This window comes from Notechis scutatus, chromosome Z, assembly GCF_049901735.1.
Source record: "Notechis scutatus isolate UNSWTSFEM ecotype Mainland chromosome Z, rNotScu1.2, whole genome shotgun sequence".
NCBI classification, from domain to species: Eukaryota; Metazoa; Chordata; class Lepidosauria; order Squamata; family Elapidae; genus Notechis; species Notechis scutatus.
In genome coordinates this window covers 139,244,812-139,265,142 of record NC_142025.1, presented here as the reverse complement: position 1 = coordinate 139,265,142, position 20,331 = coordinate 139,244,812, and the positions used below count along the sequence as shown (strand labels likewise).

At 41.1% G+C, this 20,331-nt stretch overlaps 1 protein-coding gene across 2 annotated transcripts; it reads left to right on the top strand.

Moving 5' to 3' along the window:
* Window positions 1–1,093: 1,093 nt before the first annotated feature.
* Window positions 1,094–19,556, top strand: LOC113418589 (uncharacterized). Of its 2 annotated transcripts, XM_087947578.1 has the most exons (5): window positions 1,094–1,347; window positions 9,454–10,520; window positions 11,349–11,550; window positions 17,094–17,150; window positions 18,262–19,556. In XM_087947578.1, exons 2-5 carry the CDS (start codon window positions 9,669–9,671, stop codon window positions 18,891–18,893), a joined length of 1,743 nt encoding a protein of 580 aa, XP_087803704.1. In that variant the 5' UTR covers window positions 1,094–1,347; window positions 9,454–9,668; the 3' UTR covers window positions 18,894–19,556. The 2 variants fall into 2 exon arrangements, with proteins under 2 accessions (XP_087803704.1, XP_026533346.1); XM_026677561.2 differs by lacking the exon at window positions 17,094–17,150 and having other exon boundaries at window positions 1,096–1,347.
* Window positions 19,557–20,331: the final 775 nt, after the last annotated feature.

Sequence of the window (20,331 nt, the reverse complement as noted above, 5' to 3'; positions counted from 1 at the left end):
GTAAATGCTATTTTAAAAATGATTTTTTTTTTTATTTTGGAGGTTTTTAAACTTAAGCCAGTCACTATGAATTATACATATTGATTGGACGGTAGGTAGAAAGTATTTCTTTGCTTGGTAAACCCATTCCTAAGTGCAGGCAAAGTTTGGTGTTCCTAACTTAACTTTAGCAACGTGTGCCAAGAGATGTCATGTCATATCATGCTCCTTTTAAAAGGCATTGTCTCATGCTATCTTAAACTGCAAGAGTTTAGGGCTAGGTTTTTTGTTTTTTTGTTTTTTTGACAAGGCTTAGTCCATCTCTTTCTCCTCAGTGAGTCTTTTCTATTGAATCATTTTTTTTAAAAAAAAAGAAAAGTAGTAAACGGCAAATACTGGAGGTTAACAAAGGACCACAACATCACTTGGAACCCTAGTGAAAATTAAGTAATAAGACAGTAAGTGTGCCAGTAAGTGCAAGATTAAAATCCCACCTGAAAAGACCCAAGTCTGTTATCAAGTACTGATCCATCTAACCCAGTCCCGCAGTTCTTGATCTGCAATGAAATCCTGAAACTCATCTCTTGGCTTGTCCAGGTTGACGCCACCAATTTTTTTTTCCAAATTCGTGTTCAGCACTGCTTTCCATTGGGCCATAGAAACCCAGAAATTCCCCTTTCATCTTTCTACCTCTGTGCCTTCCCTAGTGATGGTCATTCCTTTCCCCCGGAGGAGGAACACTCTGCACATACTCAGAAGCCATGCGCGCGCGCACACACACACACACACACACAAAACTCATCCCCAAACATGCTGCTAATTGGATACCTTCCAGCCCTTTTTGAGAAAGAGAAAAGGGGCCCGGGAGGGCAAGGAGAAGGAGCAGCGGGCCCAGATGCGCGCCATTGGGCCCCGGCGCATCCCAGCGGGCGGAGGAAATCATCCAGCGAAGGGCCCGGCTCGGCGACTCCTCCATGGAGCAATCGTGGCAAGGCAACCCTCCTCAGCCTCCCCTCCCCTTTGGGCGAGGGGCTGTCCCAAGCCGGCTTCCCCTTCCTTTCGGCGCTGACTGACAGGGATCGCAGCCACTGCCTGCCCTGTGGAGGGGGACTAACCCCAGCCTCTCCGGCGCAGCCCGGGAACCAACCTGGTGGTCACCTCCAGGGCAGGGCAAGGCGAGGAGGGCTTGCGCGGCGCAGCGGGCGAGGCCACGGGCTGGGGCGGGCCGAGCCGGCCAGGGTATGATGGGTGCCGCGGAACTCAAGGCGGAGCCACCGCCACCGCTGCTTCTCCTGCTGCCGCTGCTACCGCTGCTGCCGCCGCCACAAGAGCCCTAAAGAGAGCCGCGCTGGAGGCGCCCCGGCCCAGGTAGCGCAGCCGGGCCCGGGGCGCGCCAAGGCGGGCGAAGAAAGGCGGGCGGGCGGGCGGAGGAAACAAAGGGGAGCGGAGAAGTAGTTGGAGCCGGGACTCCCGGGCTTTAGGCGGGCGGTCGGGCGGCTGAGCCGGAGGGGAATCTGGGAGCTTCGCACGCGGACTCGGCGCTTCTCCAGACTGGCGCGGGTCCGTTAGGGTAGGCGAGGAGCCCGAGCTCCAAGGCGGTTCCGCGAGGGACGGGACTCGGAGCCCGGGATCAGAACTTCAGCAGTTCTTCGGGGTGGAAGGAGGGCGGCGGCGAGGAGCCCCCATCCTCTCCCCTACACCCCGGGAAACAGGGCTAGTCCTGCCGGGTCCGTTAGAAAGGAGGCGGAGAGGAAGGAGGCTGGATCGGCGCCAGGAGGAGAATACCTGGGTCCTTGAGGGAAGAAATGAATGGGCGCCTCATGCGCCATGGAGAGGGCTGTGGGTGGGCTGTTCGCCGAAGGGAAGAGAGGGGCTTTCTTGGAAACACGCTTCTCGTCCTGGAGAAACCTAGACGTCGATTTCTCCGGAGGAGAGAAAAGAGAAGAGGCTCAAACGCATCTTCTGAACCTGCATTTGGGTTTTGCCAGGCAGTCGCACGGGGAAAGGGGGTACAGGAAAGATGGATGGGGGGAAGGGGGATAATAGCCCAGAATCCGCCTTGAGTAAGACAAAGTGGGATCTACTTGGCACAAGGCATCTCGGTCACTTTTTTTTTTTTTTTAGTCCCAACCAGTGGTGGGATTCTAGTTTTCTTCAGGACTGGAAGCTTTGGAAGAGATAACAGTAGTTTTAAAAATTATTAATTTTTAAAATTAACGTGATGGCCCCTGAGTACAAAAAGGTGTATTCAGTTCTTGCAGAGAAGGACTCCCTCTGTAATAAAAGAGCTCCATTGCTACATTTTTAAGAGACCAGAAATCCTTAATAGGGGACTTCAATTCCTAGGATCCCCAGTCAGAATGGGAGTTGTAGTCGAAATGTATTATCGGGTTAGGGGAAGGTACCAGGCAAATCTTGCTTTAGGTCACAAAGATGTTCCTGTAGATTTGTTTAACTTCAGCAGCCCAAGAACAAAGGAGTTGCAGTTCAAGGTAGACCATCCACTACTGAATTTAGGATAAAATTATATGTATGAATCAGGAAAGAGTAGTTAGCAACAGGGTTCAGTGTGCCCTTCTTGTTCTCTGACTTTAGTAGAACACTGGTATTTTCTCCTCTTGTTCCCATAAAGGAAAATCTTGTGGTATATCTAAAGATTGGCAGATGATTCAGAACAGATCAAATCTTGTACTTAAAAGTTCATAATTATTGTCATTAGATGCAGAGAAGATTTTTAAAAATACTATATTTACTGTATGGAGAATGGCCTAAAGGTGGGATATCCAAGATGCTCCGTGTACAATTCTAGTTGCCCAGAGAAAAAGTTTTGCATTTAGTGTGGGATTAATTAAAGAACTTGCCAATTTCTTGACCAATTTAGATAAATCAGAGGCACAAGGTAAAGCCATATGCTTAAATAAATCCTTTCAGCAATGGCTCTTCTGGCTTGGGATTTTTACTTAACACCTGAGGAGACATCAGGTTGGGAAAAGCTAGCACAAATCAGTATGCTATTAGGTGCTAAGAAAAGGTATCAAAGTTTTTTTTTTTTTCATATTTTGCTTGACCTAAATGCATACAAGCAAAGTATGAAATGAAAGTCTCCTTTCTAGAGTCTCCCTTACAGTATATTAGATAAGCCTATGCCTGTATGATCTGCTGAATTTAAGTCACCCTGAAGCATGATTGGGGAACTAAGATCCTGATCGATGCAGAGGTAATCAAATTAACTATTCCTGCAGAACACAATCTCACACTAGATATATAAGCCACTTATGCATTTTCCTTGAGTTAAAAAGAAAGATGCAATGAAAATTTCTAATGGCCTTGGAATTGGAGGCACAGGGTGGGAGGTTGCTGGATCTTCGCCCACCTCCCTCCTGAGCCCAATTAATTCCTTGCATATTCACAGAAAAAGAAGCTGAAAAAGTAGAGATGCTGCTGTCAGAACAACTCTGCTTTGCAGTCATTCCATCAGCCTGTTTTGTTTTTTTTTTGTAAATTTTATTTGAGTTTTCACAAAGAGAAAAAAAATACAAATAAAACATCTTTTTTGAAAGCAGCATAATCCCGGGTTACATTTCTTCGTACAGACACAAATTCAGGTTCATGCTCATTTTTATATTCTATTCCGTATCTTATTACTATTTTACATTTTCTGCATAGCTTCTCCCCTCTTTTAATTTTCTCAATTTTATTTTAATTATCTCAATTCAAATCATTGTATTTATATTTTTTGTCTGTCCTGTTTCAATTATCTATTATCTTTTCTCATTAAACAAAATTTCTCCTGTAGTTACTGATTGGAGTATGACGCCTTTATATCTTTTCCCTAAAGTTGCAACTTTCAATATAATACATAACTTCCATTCGGATTCTGCTTGGTACATTCTTAATGTATATAATTAAAACAACATTCCATTCCAATTCAATTCTATCATTAATATTAATATTCATTAAAGTCTTAACATCTTTAACATTACTTTTCAATTAAATATACTTCTATGGGAACAATTATAAGCTTTCCATAGTTAATTCCCCCCCTCTTCACTTATATTTTATAAAACATTAACTAATTAAAATGTTCCCGTTCCTTCCTAATTCAATTTTCTCATTTATTTTATTTCACTTATTTTATTCACAAACATTTCACTAAATTACACTATTTTATCCCTCATTTTAATCATATGTTGTTTCCAATTTTCTAAAGTTATTTCTATTACTAATATAACAATACAATCTTATGTACCTTTACAGAATCCCTTTTTCAGTTAGATTTTCACCCATTATCTCTAAATAGGTCCTGTTTCTCTATATCTTGCTCCAGTCCTTTGTAACTTCTTTTCCTTTCCTTCTTCTCTCTCTTCTTCTCTCTCCCCTTTTTACCCCCTTGTCTCTCTACCTCTATTTCTCTCTTCTGTATTCCCCTTTTCTGTTGCTTTCCAGTATTATACTTATTTTTCGAATTATTTTTCTTTGGTTGTTTTTTTAAGTCTTAAATTCTCCATTCTCTTTCCCCCCTTTCCTTTTTCTTCCCCACATAAAATTACTTGTTCATTAAAGATGGCTCCTTCTTTGTCCCAGTCTTCTTGTTTTGCAGTCTTTTCTTGTTGTTTCTCATAGTTCCAAATCTCCATTTCTAAGAATTGAAAAACGAAGCCAAAAGAACCCTTCCCTTCTTGTGCATCTTCTTTGTACTTTTTAAGTTCCATTTTCAATTCATCCAGAAGTGGTGCCATTGTATAAATTTTTAAACAACCACCCGATTGATTTTAGTCATTCAAATATAATAACCAAAAATTCAAAGATCACCAAATAATCCAAATACACGCAAGCTGTTTCTTTTTGCTCTTTTTTTCCACTTTCTCTTCCTGGGGTTACTATTTAGTTGCAAAGTTTCAGTTAAAATGTATCTTTTAGAAGTCTTGTTGAAGTTTTACTTTAGATTCTTTTTAATTCCAGGCAGTCTCCTCCCTCTTCCAGATCCTGCCCTTATTATTTTTCTCTCCCTTCCTGCTTATGAAAAAGAAAGTTTTTAATGTCCAGAAATCTTTATTATCCCTTTGGCATTTTGTTTTATTTTCAGCTTAATTGCCTATTGATGCCAAAGCGGATTTTTCCGATTTCTTATTTAAGTCTCTTAGTTGTCAGTATAGGGAAGGAGAGAGAAGAAGAAGAAAAAAGCCAAACCTTTCCCTTTTCATTTTCCTTCGCTGCTTCCGACTCTTCTTTGGGAGCAATGTTATTTTTTGTAAGTTTAAATTCCAGGGTACCTTGGTTGTTGCTTTTACAATTTAACCCAGTCAGCCAAAACTTTCACTTCTTATCTTCCTCCTGCACATTCTTTTCCAGTCGAGTTCTTCTTTGTGGTGGCCATTTCTGACCACCGCTGCAACCGCCGGGAAAGGGAGTAATGGCCAGCTGAGGAGGAGAGATGCGGCTCTCCTCAACCCTGCTGGCGGTCTCCCCCCTCTTCACCACCTCTACGGGGTGGCTTAGCCCCGAAACCAGCCGGCTCGGGGCGCTCCAGCAGCGAGGCCAGACAGAAACCACGCACGATCGCGGATTTCTGTCTGTCACCGAAGCCCTTCAAACCGGAAATCCTCCATCAGCCTGTTTCTATGGCAGGTGGAAACAATGGTAGTTAATGGAGACCTAGAGATTCAGATGACATATGCAACTGACGCATATTATTGGAAAGGGCATGATTTTAGATTTATTTAGTATCAAAAGTGTACAGCTACCCAGTTTGCAAAACGGCTCTACTTTATTTTAAACATCATTTTGCCTTATTGAACAGTTGAGTAGCCTAACTGCAATGGCTAAATTCACAATATGCTTAGTGTCAGTTATAGACCTAGTCGATGCTTTTGTACATTATTTCAACATTGGCTAGTTTTAATTCTGGAGTTTGGAAGTGTAGTTAGTTAACATAAACCCAAGCCATTTTGGTTCATTGCATTGTATAAATCCCCAAATTGTGTGCTATGCAAATACAGCTAGTGTACTAGCTTACTAAATGAGCATGTGATTATCCATCTAGTCCAGATTTGTGAATTTTGATTGATTGTAACTCTGTAGGGCAGTGTTTCTTAACTTTGGCCACTTGAATATGTATGGACTACAAGTCCCAGAATTCCCCAGCCAATCTGCTGTCTGGGAAATTCTGGGAGTTGCAGTTCATACATCTACAAGAGGCCAAAATTGAGAAAAACTGCGATAGGGCTCTAGGGCAGACCATGAGGCTACAGTCTTGGGGGAGGGAATGGATAAATAAATACCAGAAGCAGCAAAAAAAAAATGATTTATCAAATCATTTGTTTTCCTGTTCCAATCCATTCTGTTCCAGAAGTGAGCATAAGGGAGAGAGTTAGATTTATTGGTAGCTATTTCGCATCCTGCAGATGATTTAAAAATTTCAGATTCTGTTTAAGAGCAGTAAGAAAATCTCGTTCTGGGTGTAATATTATGAGTTATATTTCCTTTTGGTAGAACTATTTGTGTGTTTTTGTACACTTGGTTCTTGGGAAGAATGAAGAGTTTCCACTAAAAAGTCAAAATCAGACTCTTAATTCTGTAATCCTGATTAAGGTAGGGAAAGCTGTTTGTACCTGAAGAAGAACTTCTCGACACACTAACTTTTATAGGATTTGCTAAGGATTTAATCAGGAACCCTGATGTACTATTAGTAGATCCCCTACTGGATTTCAGCCCTTATCCAGAGGAAGGAATATTGGAAGGGTACTTTATATCAGGTCATGTTTTGTGGCAACCACTCTCACTGGATCTTAGTGACTTTTCAAACTCTTAAGTAGAGAGACATCTTTCAGATGTTCTACTTAATTTTTTAAAGGAAGATACTCAGAATTATCTTTTTCTACAAGGAGGAAGTTACATCACTGCTGGTTGTGGCTAAAATAAAATGCTCAACTAACTTTATACAAGCCAATGTGTTCTTGTATGATGAGAGAAAGAGATGAATTTTAGGAGGTACCTAATTATTCCATAAATGATATGGAATCATAATTATTTCATAAATGAATGTAAGTATAGAATATGTAAGCATATTCTATACTTACATTGACTCTAAGCAGGTATTCCATGGTTAATTTTATCCTTAATAGGAATTATCAGATGTATTAATAAGATTCATTGATAAGATGTATCAATAAGATTTATATTTTTCACCGATGAATTTAAGGTGGCATCCACAGTACTCCATCCTGTTTTTTCCATATCAACCCTATGAGTCAAAGAGAGGGCTAAAAGCTCTAAATCAATGGTTCTCAACTTTAGTAACTTGAAGATGTGTGGACTTCATCTCCCAGAATTCACCAGGCAGAATAGGGTTGGCTGGTATGGCTGGCTGGGGAATACTTGCAGTTGAAGTCCACGCATCTTTAAGCTGCCAAGATGGAGAACACTGCCCTAAATCATTCAGTGAGCTTCTAATACTGCTCCTACACCTGCACTTTCACCACTGCGTCACTCTGCACAGAGAATGTCCTGGCGGTTAGTATAAATGAAAACACCAAAAAGATTATATAGTATATAAAAATAAATCACACCCACACACCCACCCAGAGGGTAGTGTTAGAACTCATGTAAATCTTTCTGTATAGGAACATGACATAATGTAAGATCTGTATCTCTCTCTTTTTTTTGAGAGAGAGAGAGAGCTTAAGTAAAGGTGTACTTTCATATTACCATTCAAATAAATAGTACAGTACATTCTATGCCAGTATTTTTCAAATTTCGCAACTTTAAGATATGGACTAACTCATAATTCTTAAATTTGCTAAGTTAGAAAAATACTGTTTTATATATACTTATCCATTCATAGGTATACCTGCATACCTATATATGCCTATCATTCATTAAGACTTATTCCCAAATCAGTGTATGTTGAATTGTAGTTCTAGTAATAATCAGCGTAAGTAACTGTATTCTCCTCTGGGATTCACCGTAGGATGTGACAGAAGGGATACCAGATGCACAACTAAGCTGGAAGCCTCTATCTTCAAAGCTGAAGAAATGTAAACAGTTGTAGTCTGTCACATAAGTGAGATAACATTAAGCAGAGATTAGATATATTCCTGAAGGAGATTATTTTCATTCCCTGTTTCTGATACTTTGCTATGAATGCTGATACTTATGTAGGAAAAAGCACACCACTGACTGAAAAATGGTAGCGCCAGCAGACTTAGGAAGGCTCCATAAAATATGGAACAAATGAAGTTATTAGGAAGATGTGGAAGAATTTTGATACAGGTAGTCCTCAATTTATGACTGGCCATGTAGTGACTATTTGAAGTTACTTGGGACATCCCTCTCACCCCCCAAAAAACTACTTATAACCCAGTTCCAGAGTTCTGACAGCCATGTTCTCCTGTTACATGACTGCATCATTCAGCAACTGGCCCACTTTTATGACCATTTGCAGCAAACCTCAGTTGTATAACCATGGTTTACCATAATTTTGCTGGAAACTGGCAGTTTACCTCCTTTCCAGCAGAAAGCAGCCCACCACTGATTACAACCACTGCAAAAAAGGTTCTAAAGTCAGGTTGGTCACTGATGATGACCCATTTTATAATTGTAATTGCTAAGAGCAATTATGGTCATAAGTCAAGGACTACCTCTATTTAAAACTCTTCTTGACAAGGCATTTATTGCCAAACAGCCCAGTCTCATTCATACAATTTTATGGGGCGTTTGCCACCTTTAGTTTCTAATTATATTCACTTATTTTTTCTTTCTGTATTTTCTTTTCACAGAAAAAAACCACACAAAAGCATGGGGGAGGGGGGGAATGGGAGGACCATAAAAAGCATTTTGGGCAATAGTCCAGGGAATCAAAGTATTCCCAAAAGTGGTCAGGGAGCTGGCATCCTGAATAATAGCTCTCTATCCTATTGTGTATTCTCAAAGGTCCTACTTCTTGTGATTTTTATATTGAAATACAATCTTCCAAAGCAGTAGATCATTTATATGCTCCTGAAAACGGGAAATGCATTGCTTCCTTCTCTCATGATGATTTCCTGATTTCTAATTGGATATGATTGTAATATCCAATGTGGATGTATTGTAAATTCCAGAAACAATGGACTTTTTGAAAACATAATGGGCATTCTTACATTCCCTTTTGTTAGCTAATATGTTCCAATTCAAGGTTCCCTACTTGATGTCTTATAGAGCATAACTCCCATAATCCCCATCCATTGTGGCCCATTCGAGTTATAAACCAGGACATCTGGAGGTAACTATTTTGTAGAAATTAGAACATTTTGTATTATTATCCAGACCTCTGATTGAGGCTGCCGGGGAAAATGTCCATAGGAGATCATTTGACCCACATGTAGCATATTAGCCAGTATTAGTAGTAGGCAAATAATGGTTGCGAAACTGATATTTAACAATGGGCCTGCTTCTTCTGAGCATAATTCTTAATGGTGTTTTTCCTTTCTGTATCAGGAAGGTGTCCTTTTACTTAATCATTACATCACTGGCAATAGGATACCTTTAAAGATTGTCCATCATTTCCTGTTGGGTGTCATATACTTATCTGGCTCCTTGGGACTACACGTTGCATTGAAACTCTTTCACTTGGCAGAGTCTTCTCTGGCTGGGTGGCTCTGCTTTTGTCTGCAGGAAGCTTGGAGAAAAAGAATTTCTTGCGCGAGTAAAAGATGGCTGCCACACAGGAAGTACCTCCTCCAGCATTGGGCCTCCATTTTTTGTACCCATTAGAAGAAACAATGGCACCCAGGGTGAAAATAGAAGAGCCTGGGCCCCCATGCCCTGAATCAGGTTGGGAATGGGATGCTCCGGGAAAGGCTCCTCTTGTTGTCCAGGCAGGCACCATTAGTGATCTGTTGAGGTGGGCAACTCCTCCCCAAGTGAGGAGCGACCCAATTCCACAGCTCTGGGAAGTTCAGTGCCAAGAGATGGTACAAACCCTGAGGACACCTGCTGACGTCATGCCAGCCCCTGTGCCTGTTCCACCCCCAGCCCCTGGCTGGAGCAATCTCCAGCTACCTGAGCTTGCACCTGTGGATGACATCGAAGCCTACCTGTCATCCTTTGAGCGGGCAGCCGAATCATGCCAGTGGCCGAGGGGAGAGTGGATGAGCCGCCTTATGCCAGCTCTTGGGAAAGCCCAGCCACCCCATAATGGCTTGGATGCCAGGAGCAATAGGAATGAGCACAGAAAGTCCAAATCTTCCGGCCTGCGAGGGGAAACAGGCGCCAATGTGGAAATGCAACGGCAGCGTTTCCGACAGTTCCGTTACCAGGACTCTGAAGGCCCCCGGGAGGCTTGTCGGAGGCTCCGGGAACTTTGCCGGCGTTGGCTGAAGCCTGAGAGCCGCACAAAGGAGCAGATTCTGGAACTGCTGATCCTGGAACAGTTCCTGACCATCCTGCCCCAAGAGATCCAGAACTGGGTGTGGGAACGAGGCCCTGAGACGTGTGCTCAAGCAGTGGCTTTGGTGGAAGGATACCAGATGGGGCGACGAGAGGCAGGGGCGTGGGAGCAGCAGGTAAGGGAACGTTTAATCTTTTTAATTATAGGTTGTGATGAAAACTTCTAACATCATTAGCACTCCAGTATTTTTTTTTATCATTCCTCCCACCCACAAGGCAAAGGATAATTGTTTGAGAATTGTCAGTGTTTTAATGATTGCATCAGTATGCCCAAATACAACTTGCAAACTGAACTGGCAAGATAAAGCTCAGTCAAGAATAGAGGAAGGATGATACACAGGTAAAAAGTTTTTGAGTTGGCACAAGATTTCAACAGAATTGTCTTTTTAATGTGTTGATTTGTTTATCAATTATTTTTTATTAGGCTTTAAAACTTTTCCTGTTTATGTACAAAGAGGGCAGAAAAGATTGGGTCATATGAAAGGCTTCCTCATTATTAACAAATGAACATGCATTCAGCCAATCATGTTTTTTCCTGATTTATTCAGGTTGGAAGTGGCTGCTCATCGATTGTGGAAGCAAGCAGGGGGATTCTAGTGGAAAAAAAGCCAAAAGCAATATTTCCAAAGGCCTTGGAGGGCAGCTCTCACAGCCTCTTGTTAATAGCCATGTTGGTTAGAACTGATGAGAGCAAAAATCCAAAACCTTCAGAAGACTCCAGGCTTTTGGCTATTTCAATGAATAGAGTGCTAGATAAGATGTATTTGCTATCAGATCAATCTGTATCCTTTTGAAAAGTGTTTGGAATGGGAATTGCAAAACAATAACCATGGATGCTTGAATGACTGATTAATTATTCCCTTTTAGATGCAAGGCTAAAACAAATAAATGGAATGGGTAATTCCCCTAAATTCTTAGTGACCCACTGTTGTCCTTGTTGCTAGGTTACAGTGCGGGTCAAGGTTGAACAGGTAAGCCCACAGGAAATGATTTTACCTGGAGCATCATGGGATCCTTCGGCCTCGCTGCTGCCACATCCTGAGTACCTATCCTCATCCGATATAACACTAAACCAGCCTATCCCAGGCCCTGCTCTCAAGATGCCCTGCATCCCAAAACAAGAACCACAAGGCCTTCAGGAAACAGGTAAGAAGGAAGAGAGAAGCAGGGATGTTCTAGGAATTTTTCCTGCCAAAGGAAATCAGTTGCCACAAGAAAAACAAGTCAATGATAAACTCTTTAGGGAAGTTTTGTCTATAACAGATGAGGAATTGTCCAACTCCCATTATCTCCAGCCAGTGGAGCTAGAACAGGTTGAGCTAAGAAATCCAGGCAGCTTTTAAAAACAAATCTATGGAATGATTGGCTATCGGAGAAGTTGAATATTCATTTAAGAATTCTAAATGCTTTGCTTCCTTTTAGTGGGCATTTAGATGTTTGCACTTTGATGACTCTGTGCAAACCGCCTTATTTAATAGTAATTTTAATTTTAAAAAAGCATTTCAATATCTCCAGTCAGTCCACATTCAACATTTGAAGGTGGAAGAGAGAATATAATCTACCTTATCTATCTGTCTCTTATCTATCTGAATATTTTTACTTCACTCATTAGAGCAGCTTACACATGACCACTCTAAACAAGATACACTGTCCAGATGTTATTTTGGGGGGGTGGGGGAGCTGAATTTGAAAAAGAAAATAAATCTTAAAATTCAATTTCTTCCAGTAATATAGCACCTTTTCTTTTTGTGCCTTTGAGTCAATCATGATTTCTGGCAAATGTCTAAATGAGTCCCTACAGTTTTCCTGTCAAGATTTTTTAGAACGGTTTGCCAACAATGCCTGTTTTCTAGGCTAAGAGAGAAAGCTGGACCCAGCCAGCTTCAAGCCTCAGGCAGGCCTAGAAAGTGAAACTGTTATACCACTACAAAATTTAAATTATTTTGTATTCTATTCCAAATAAATGGAGGATATAGGTTAGTTACGCAGGAGCTCTATCGGCTGACTATAGAGGACACAGAGAGAGATACAATTCAAAACAGTACATATTATTCAGGCTAACTAAAATGATTATAGGGTTAGAAAGATGAAGGGTGTTCCATTAATGCATCCTGATCTGGCTCCTACCAATTATCATGTGTTAAATTCCAATAATTCCCATTTCCAGAACTTTTAATTTGGCCCAGCTGTTACTCCTCCAATTAACTGCCTCAGGTGTTTTCTTATACGAACTAGGGATAGTGGAGAAATTTTAATTAACAGCCTCAAAGGTGCTTTTTCAAAAGGCAACTGGACTGTTTTTTCCTTGAGGAGGAGGAGGAAGAAGTTTTGTTTCTCATCCAAGAAGCTTCATTGGTTCTGGAAGGATGTTGGGGGTGAAAGTCCAAAATGTGGCCTTTTTGGAAAACATTGCTTTGTTCACTTTAGGAGCATTGGTTTGAAAGAGGGGTAAAAGAGGCCATTTTTTTTAACATTGAGCAGTCCTCTTTCAACAGAGGAGTGGGGTTTGGAATCTGATACCACCTATCTCCTGTCTACAACACAGTCCTTTCAGCATTTCCGAAAAGATTTCACCCCCATTTGCCGGGTCACTCTCAGGTAACCCTGAGAGCACAGATAAGCCCTCAAGTAGCCTCAAGAGTTCTCAGGGAGAATGCTAACAACTAGAGGACTGCAAAGAAATATAATCCTTCTACCACCACCCAATCCTGTCATATCTAATCTTTCCATCGTCCCCACCATCCTGCCAGAATCCATGAAGCTTCTTGGATGAGAAGCAAAATGTCTTCAAGGAAAAATAAAGTTTAGTTACCTTTTGAAAAAACACCTTTGAGATAACTATGGCCTGGATGACTGAGAATCTCCAAGATGTTCATTAGCAGTGTAATGTAAATTTATATGATTTCCAATTCCTGTATCTATCTATGGGCAAACTGGAATGCAATTGTTTACCTAAATCTATTCTTTTGAAACTTAATTACAATAGACGTATTGAATAAAACAAGTTTAAAATCCGAGAAAGGAAGAACTGAGCAAATCAATCATAAATGAATCATCTCTTTTTATTCTGTCAAACTTCAAATGCCTTCTTTCTTGCCTATAGTTAGTTGTTCCTGGTTCCTCATTTTGTATATTTATTCTCTACTTTTTTCCAAACCCAACAATCATTGCCCTTACATGGCCAATAATTAAGAGTACCAAAGAATATTCAACCAAAAATTAAAAATTAATTTGTGGAAATGATTTTAAAAATTATTTACTTCTGTTTGTACTCTGTATAGATGTTCTGGAATTAAATAACTCTTATCCTACACCAACTTATTTTTGATCAGCTATTAGTCTGACACACAACCAAAATTATGCCTATGTGTGCAGACATCACCAGATGGAACATACAGAAACTAAATTGACTATATTTTTTATGTAAAGAGGTGGAAGAGCTCATTTAGAAGAACAAAGAAGTGACCATGAGTTAATCACAGAATAGATTCGGCTCAAGCTAAAGTGGAAGAACAAAGGCAGTCAGTTTTCAAAGTAAGATCTTAAACATAAGCCTACCATTTTCAAAGACAACATTAGGCGCTTTGAAGTTCTGAACCTCACTGATAGGAAACCAGAGATACTATAGAATTAAAGAAGTTGTTATGGATGAATCTCAAAAGCAAAGAGAGGAAATGGCTGAGGAAGTAAAAATAATTAGAACTCTGGGAGGCAGAGCTATGTTGTCCTGGAATTTCAGATAGTGTGGTGATGAGAAACTGTAATCATACCTCAGTATTAGACTTCATGAGAGAAAGCTTTGTTGGACTTACAAGGATAGTAGGCAAGATCCAACAGTTCGATACTGTAAAGGAGAAAAATGTCCAAGAAGATTGGGAGTTTCTGTCATAATGCGATCTTGGAGGCACAAATCCAAACAGTTCATACAAGAAGGAAAAATTAAAAAATCTGAAGTGACCAAAGTGGATCTTCACAGAATGTAAAAAATTGCTTAAAAGAAAAAAGCAAATGTACAAGAAATGGAAAGAGAGGAATATATCCTAAGAAAAAACAAAGCAGTTGGCAAAAACTACAGATCTAGTGGGAGAAGAGCTAAGCCTAGTGCAGGCTAGCCAGGGATGCCAAAAACAACAAATAAAAGTTTTTTTTTGTTTCAGGAAAGTCCCAAGCCAAAGAAAAGTCAAGGAGACAGGAGGTCTTCTGCAGAGAGATAATGGTAAAATGGTTAAGGAAGAGGATAGAAGACATAACTCAACTCTTATTTTGCATCTGTTTTTTCTCAAAAGTTGAATGAACCTTCAGTTGACTCACACTGTGGCATTGGTGGGAGGAAATGAACTGAAACTCAAGATAAGCAAAGAGAAACTGAGGGAATTCCTAGCTAATTTAAATGAGTTAATATTCAGAACCAGATGATTTATACCCTAGGGCAGCACCCCCCCCCCCACTCCTTTTTTTGGCACCAGGCATCAGTTTCATAGAAGACATTTTTTCCATGGGGGGAATGGATTCCGTTTCACTCGCTTTCCTGCCACTCACTTCCAGCTGTGCAGCCCAACAGGCCACACACTGGTACAGGGGATCAATGACCCGGGTTGGGAGCCCCTGCCCTTGGGTATTGAAGAAACTAGCAGAAATATTTGCAGAATCATTTTCTGTAATTCCGAGTACACCTAGAGAATAAACAAGGTCCCAGAAGACTGGAAGTGGATTATTGTTCTTTCTTTTTTTTTTTTTTAAGGAAGACGCAGGACTCCGGAAAGCCTAAGAGTTTGACATTAATACTGGGCAAGATCCTTGAACAGATTATCAGGCAGCATGTCTGAGTGCATAGATAGGAATTTGTTAATTAATAGGAGCCAACATGAATTTATGCTGAACAAATCATATCAGATTAACAATCTCGTTTTGACTGAATTACTGGTGGTTGATCAGGAAAATGCTGTGGATATAGTATATCTTGACTTTAGCAAGACTTGACAAAATCTCTCAGAGCATCCTTACCTACAAAGTGGTCAAACATGAGTTTGACAACTCAACTATTAGATGGATTCACAGTTGGCTCAAGGATCGTACTCTACAGTTAGTTCTAAAGGATGGTCAGTACATGAGAGGACAGAAGAAAAAATCAGGAAGATTTAGAGAAGCTAGATAATGGCAGAAAGAAATAGAATGAAATTGAACACGGAGAAATGTAAGGTTAAAAAAAAAAAGAAACAGATAAAGGTAGTCCACTTATCACCGATTACTTAGCAACCATTCAAAGTGACAATGGACCCTCCCAAATATACTTACAACTCCGACTCATAGTTCCAAACAGCCACTTCCCTATCCACCCATGGTCACATGATCGAATTTTGGGTGCCTGGCAACTGGCTACATTAACAGCCATTTGTAGATTTGGCAGTCATGTGATTTATGGCTTTTTTTTTTTGCTGGCAAAAAACACCCATTGCTAACAATAGATTTGGTTTACAACTGCCAGATTCACTTTACGATCATCATAAAATCAGGTTGGTCTTCCTCAACATATGAACGTCATGACATACAAAGGACATTTCAGGCTCCCATTACAGTTGTTTGGTTGAGGACAATCGGTATAGGATGCAGAAAATCATCACTCATGAGGAGCACATGTGAGAAGAACTTGGTGTACTAGTGGATCATAAACTCAGCAACTCTCAACAGTGTTGTGCAGCTTGCAGTGAATACCAACATCATCTTGAAGAGCATCAAGAGGAGGATAGAGTTCAGATTGTGAGAAGTAATTGTCCCAATCTGTTATGCTTTGGTCAGGCTTCACTTGGGTTATTGCATTCAGCTCTATACATCTAGTTTTTAAAAAATTGATAAACTGGAACAAGTCCATAGAAGGGCTTCCAAGAAGGTTGAAAGGATTGGAAACCAAATCATATAAGGAACAGTTAAACAACCTAGGTATGTTTAGCTTGCAGATGAGACAGGTAAGAGGCAACATGATGTTGCATTCAACTTTCTAAAGGGCTGTCACGGAGGATTTGTGGTAATGTAGTGCTTATAATGCGGAGGCTAACTCTTACCTACTGCTAGGAGTTTGATCCTAACTGGTTCAAGGGTGACTCAGCCTTACGTGCTTCCAAGGTTGATAAAAAGAGGACCCAGATTGTTGGAGGCAATATGCTGATTCTGTAAACCACTTAAAAGAGTGTTATAAAGCACTAAGTGCTATTGCTATTTGGGCTCATGCTTACTTGCTCAAGAGGGTAAAACTATATCTAAAAGGATGAAACCTCAAGGATATATGCACATATTAGACCTAAAGAAAAACTTGACAGCAACAGCTGTCAGTCAGTGGAATAAATTACTGCATGGAAGTGGTCTTTTTTATTTGAGGTTTTCAAAGAAAGGCTAGTTTGTCATCTATTAGAGATGGTGTAGTAAATCCTGCAGTGTGCGGTAGGTTGGATGTGATGACTCTTTAGGTCTCTTCCAACTCTGCAATTCTATGATTCTAAGGCTGAGGAACAACATATATTATTGCTGATGCATGGTGGATAATTGAGAAAGAATACCAAAAGTTAAATCAATACATGCTTCATTGAATATAGAAATGGCATGGATTGTATCAACCATGTCAAATTGTGGCATGTTCTTAGGAAAACAACAATCTTAGAATGTCTCATTGTTTTCTTGCAAAACCTCCTACACAGCACAGGAAGATTTAATCTGGATGGAACTTGGTGGAAGTTTGGAAGGAGTAAGACAAGGTTGTATACTCTTTCCTTATTTCTTCAAACAATCGTATTGCCCTGAAAATAAGACCCAACCAGAAAATAAGCCCTAGCCTGATTTTTAGCATGCTCCTAATAGGCCCTTCCCCCAAAATAAGCCCCAGTCAAGATCAGGATCAGCCGGGTGTGTGTGGCCAGCACCAGAGGCGTCAAGGCCACGGGGGCGGACAGTGTCAATCAGTAGCCACAGCCCGCTCAGCACAGGTGTGTTGATTACCTGTCCAAGCAGCAGTCAGAGGAGGGTGCAAGTGATCTGGACGCGCTGCATGGGCCACGGGAAAGCCAAATCAGGCCAGAGTGAGTGGGGTGGCCACAGGAGGCTTATCTTCGCGTAGCAGCACCTGCAGCAGATGGAGGAAGAGGTGCAGGGGGGAGGCAGACAACCCAGATGCAGCACATGGGCCGCAGGAAAGCCGAGAGTCAGTCTAACATTTGTGCTAATAGCAGAACAAGATTTTTGTTGAGGTTATAAAGGTCCAAAGTAACTGCCCAGCTTCATCATTTCTAAAATGATAAAATACAAGCTATCAGTTTACAGACAGAAATTACAAGAACTGAGACAGTTTGTAGTAAATGTACAATGGAGAACATGCACATAGTCCTCCAGTTATAGACATCATTGAGACTGGCAATTATAATCATAAGTCATGATGGTTGTAAAACTGAATCACCATGTGGCCAAATCCAGTTTTATTATCTTTTTTGTTGGGGTTGTTCAATGAATGTGATGGCATGAATCCATTGTTTGCTGTCAACCGTTTCTTGCTGGAAACCAGAAGTAAATGCTGGTTTCCAGCAAAACCATCATAAATCAGCCATCTGACTACTGTGCACTGCAAGAACCGTAAACGCAGACTGGTTGCCAAGCACCCAAAATGGAGCTGCACATTGGCAGGAGAGCACAATGTCGGAACTTCAAAACCAGATCATAAGTAGCTTTTGGGGGGTCTGGTTCAATTTCAACTGGTCACTAAATGACTGGTTGTAAGTCAAGGACTACCTGTGCCTGTTTGTCTTAAGTTGGTAGCTGCATGTTGTCAGACTCATCTGCCCATTATGAAAGACTTTCCTTTTTCTTTCTTAACAGGCTCCCTACTGGCCAATGGAAACCGAGAGGAGCACTCTTTGCCTGGAGGAATGATGGAAATGGGATTGCTACCTGGGAATTCTCGGGAGAAAGTGTTGGGTGAGAATTGTGGTGAGCGGATGAGTCAACAATTTGAAGTGAGATGTGGAGACATAAGAGAGAATCCAGTTGCACACCCCAACTCTTTTGGACGCTCTCACCCAACAGGAAAGTCCCTTCACCAGTGTTCAGAATGTGGGAAAACATTTAGCCGTAACTCCCATCTGCTCACCCACCTAAGGATCCATACTGGGGAGAAGCCCCACCAGTGCCCTCAGTGTGGCAAACGTTTTGGTCATACTTCCCAGCTGACTCGTCACCAGAGGACCCATGCCTCAGAGAGACCTTTCCGATGTGCTCAGTGCAGCCGAAGTTTTTACCAGAGCTCAGAGCTGACCAGGCACCGAGTATCCCATGCCAGAGACCGTCCATATGGGTGCAGCCAATGTGGGAAGAAGTTCCGTTGGAGTTCTGATCTCATCCGACACCAGATCACACATACAGGAGAAAGACCATACAAATGTCCTGACTGCGGGAAGAAGTTTGGTCAGAATTCACACCTGGTTCGACATCGGAGAACCCACACTACTTAGCCAAGATCTTCCCAGAAGGAAAGAAAACTCTGTTTCCAACATTGAAAGCTCAATAAGGGCCAAAGCATGGAACCAATCCACTGCTTAGCTTAGTGTCATAATGAGCCAGATGACTGATGAACTTTTGGTTCAATATATGCAGAGGTTTATCTGTGAGCGTGGCTTAATTAGAAAAAAATCCAGTCTATCTGCAGCAGTATAGGCAAGGTGGCAGTTCCACAATACCAATTTGTGTTCTACAATAGAGTGTCACAGTAGAACGAAACTGATTACTCTAAAAACGTGCTGAGCCTTTCTAGAGTTGACTTCCTGGACAATACTGAACCACTAATATTGTGGTGGCGCCAGTTGGATGTCTTTTTTTCTTTCTCTATCTCCTTTTTCTTCCTCCCTCATTCTCTCCTTTAATAGAAAAGGTAATAGATCTCCTAATCATCTAGACAGATTTTCTGTTACATAACACAGCCTGTATTCCTTGCCCTGAGAAAATTTCTTTGTCGTGAAGCAAAAGCAATGTATTTTTTAGAGAAAATGACCAGTCTGTATTAGCAGAGGGTTGAAATCTTTAAAATGATGGAGATCCCTTCTTGGGGAAGCTGCTGTGGAGTATTTTGCCTTTTTTTAAAAATTACAACTTTGATAAATGGAAAAATTATCAACCTACGTTTGTAGTGTCGTGGAATATATACAACAGGGCTGGGTTTGATTTCAATGGGTTGGCCTGCAGGTTAGGTGAACTTTATTATGGCTGATTCTTAGGGCTGGCCATGAATACACAAGGGGATTGATGGCAGGCCTCCCATCTGATCTCTTTCATTGCCAGTAATCCTACATCTACTTGCACACCTCAGCCTCTTTCTTTGTGAATGACAACGCTGGCAAAACACTCCTCACATTCAGCAAAGAATATCTCAAAAGTATATTCTTGAGTACTTCAAGAGAACGCTGCTACATTTGTAATGCTTTTCACATTGAGTCATGGGAAGCAGTGGAAGGAATTAGAGTCCTTTGCTGGAGGGAATCAGTACACGGCACTTAATGCAGTCCAACCTTTTTATTGACATATGACCTGATAACACTGACTAAGGATCTCTTGTAATTAATTATGGTGGCCATGTTGACACAACACATTTATCAGGACAATGAACACTCAAGCTATTGCACCGCTGAGGACACTTAAGTTTCGTTGTGTGGATCCCAATCATTAGATTAAGTTCCAGTACATTGTGTAAACCCGGGTAATGGGTTGATTCATCTAGTATGAACATAATATGCTAGAAGATTAAAAAAAAACCTGTTATGACCCAGGTGGTCATGGTTAGGCAGGCCTCCAGAGTGGTCTTTATTTCTCTTGGGAATGGTTAAACAAATGACCCTCCACTGACCAGCAAGGCTCCACTGTAGTCCCCCTAACAACAATTCATAGATTACCCAGCCA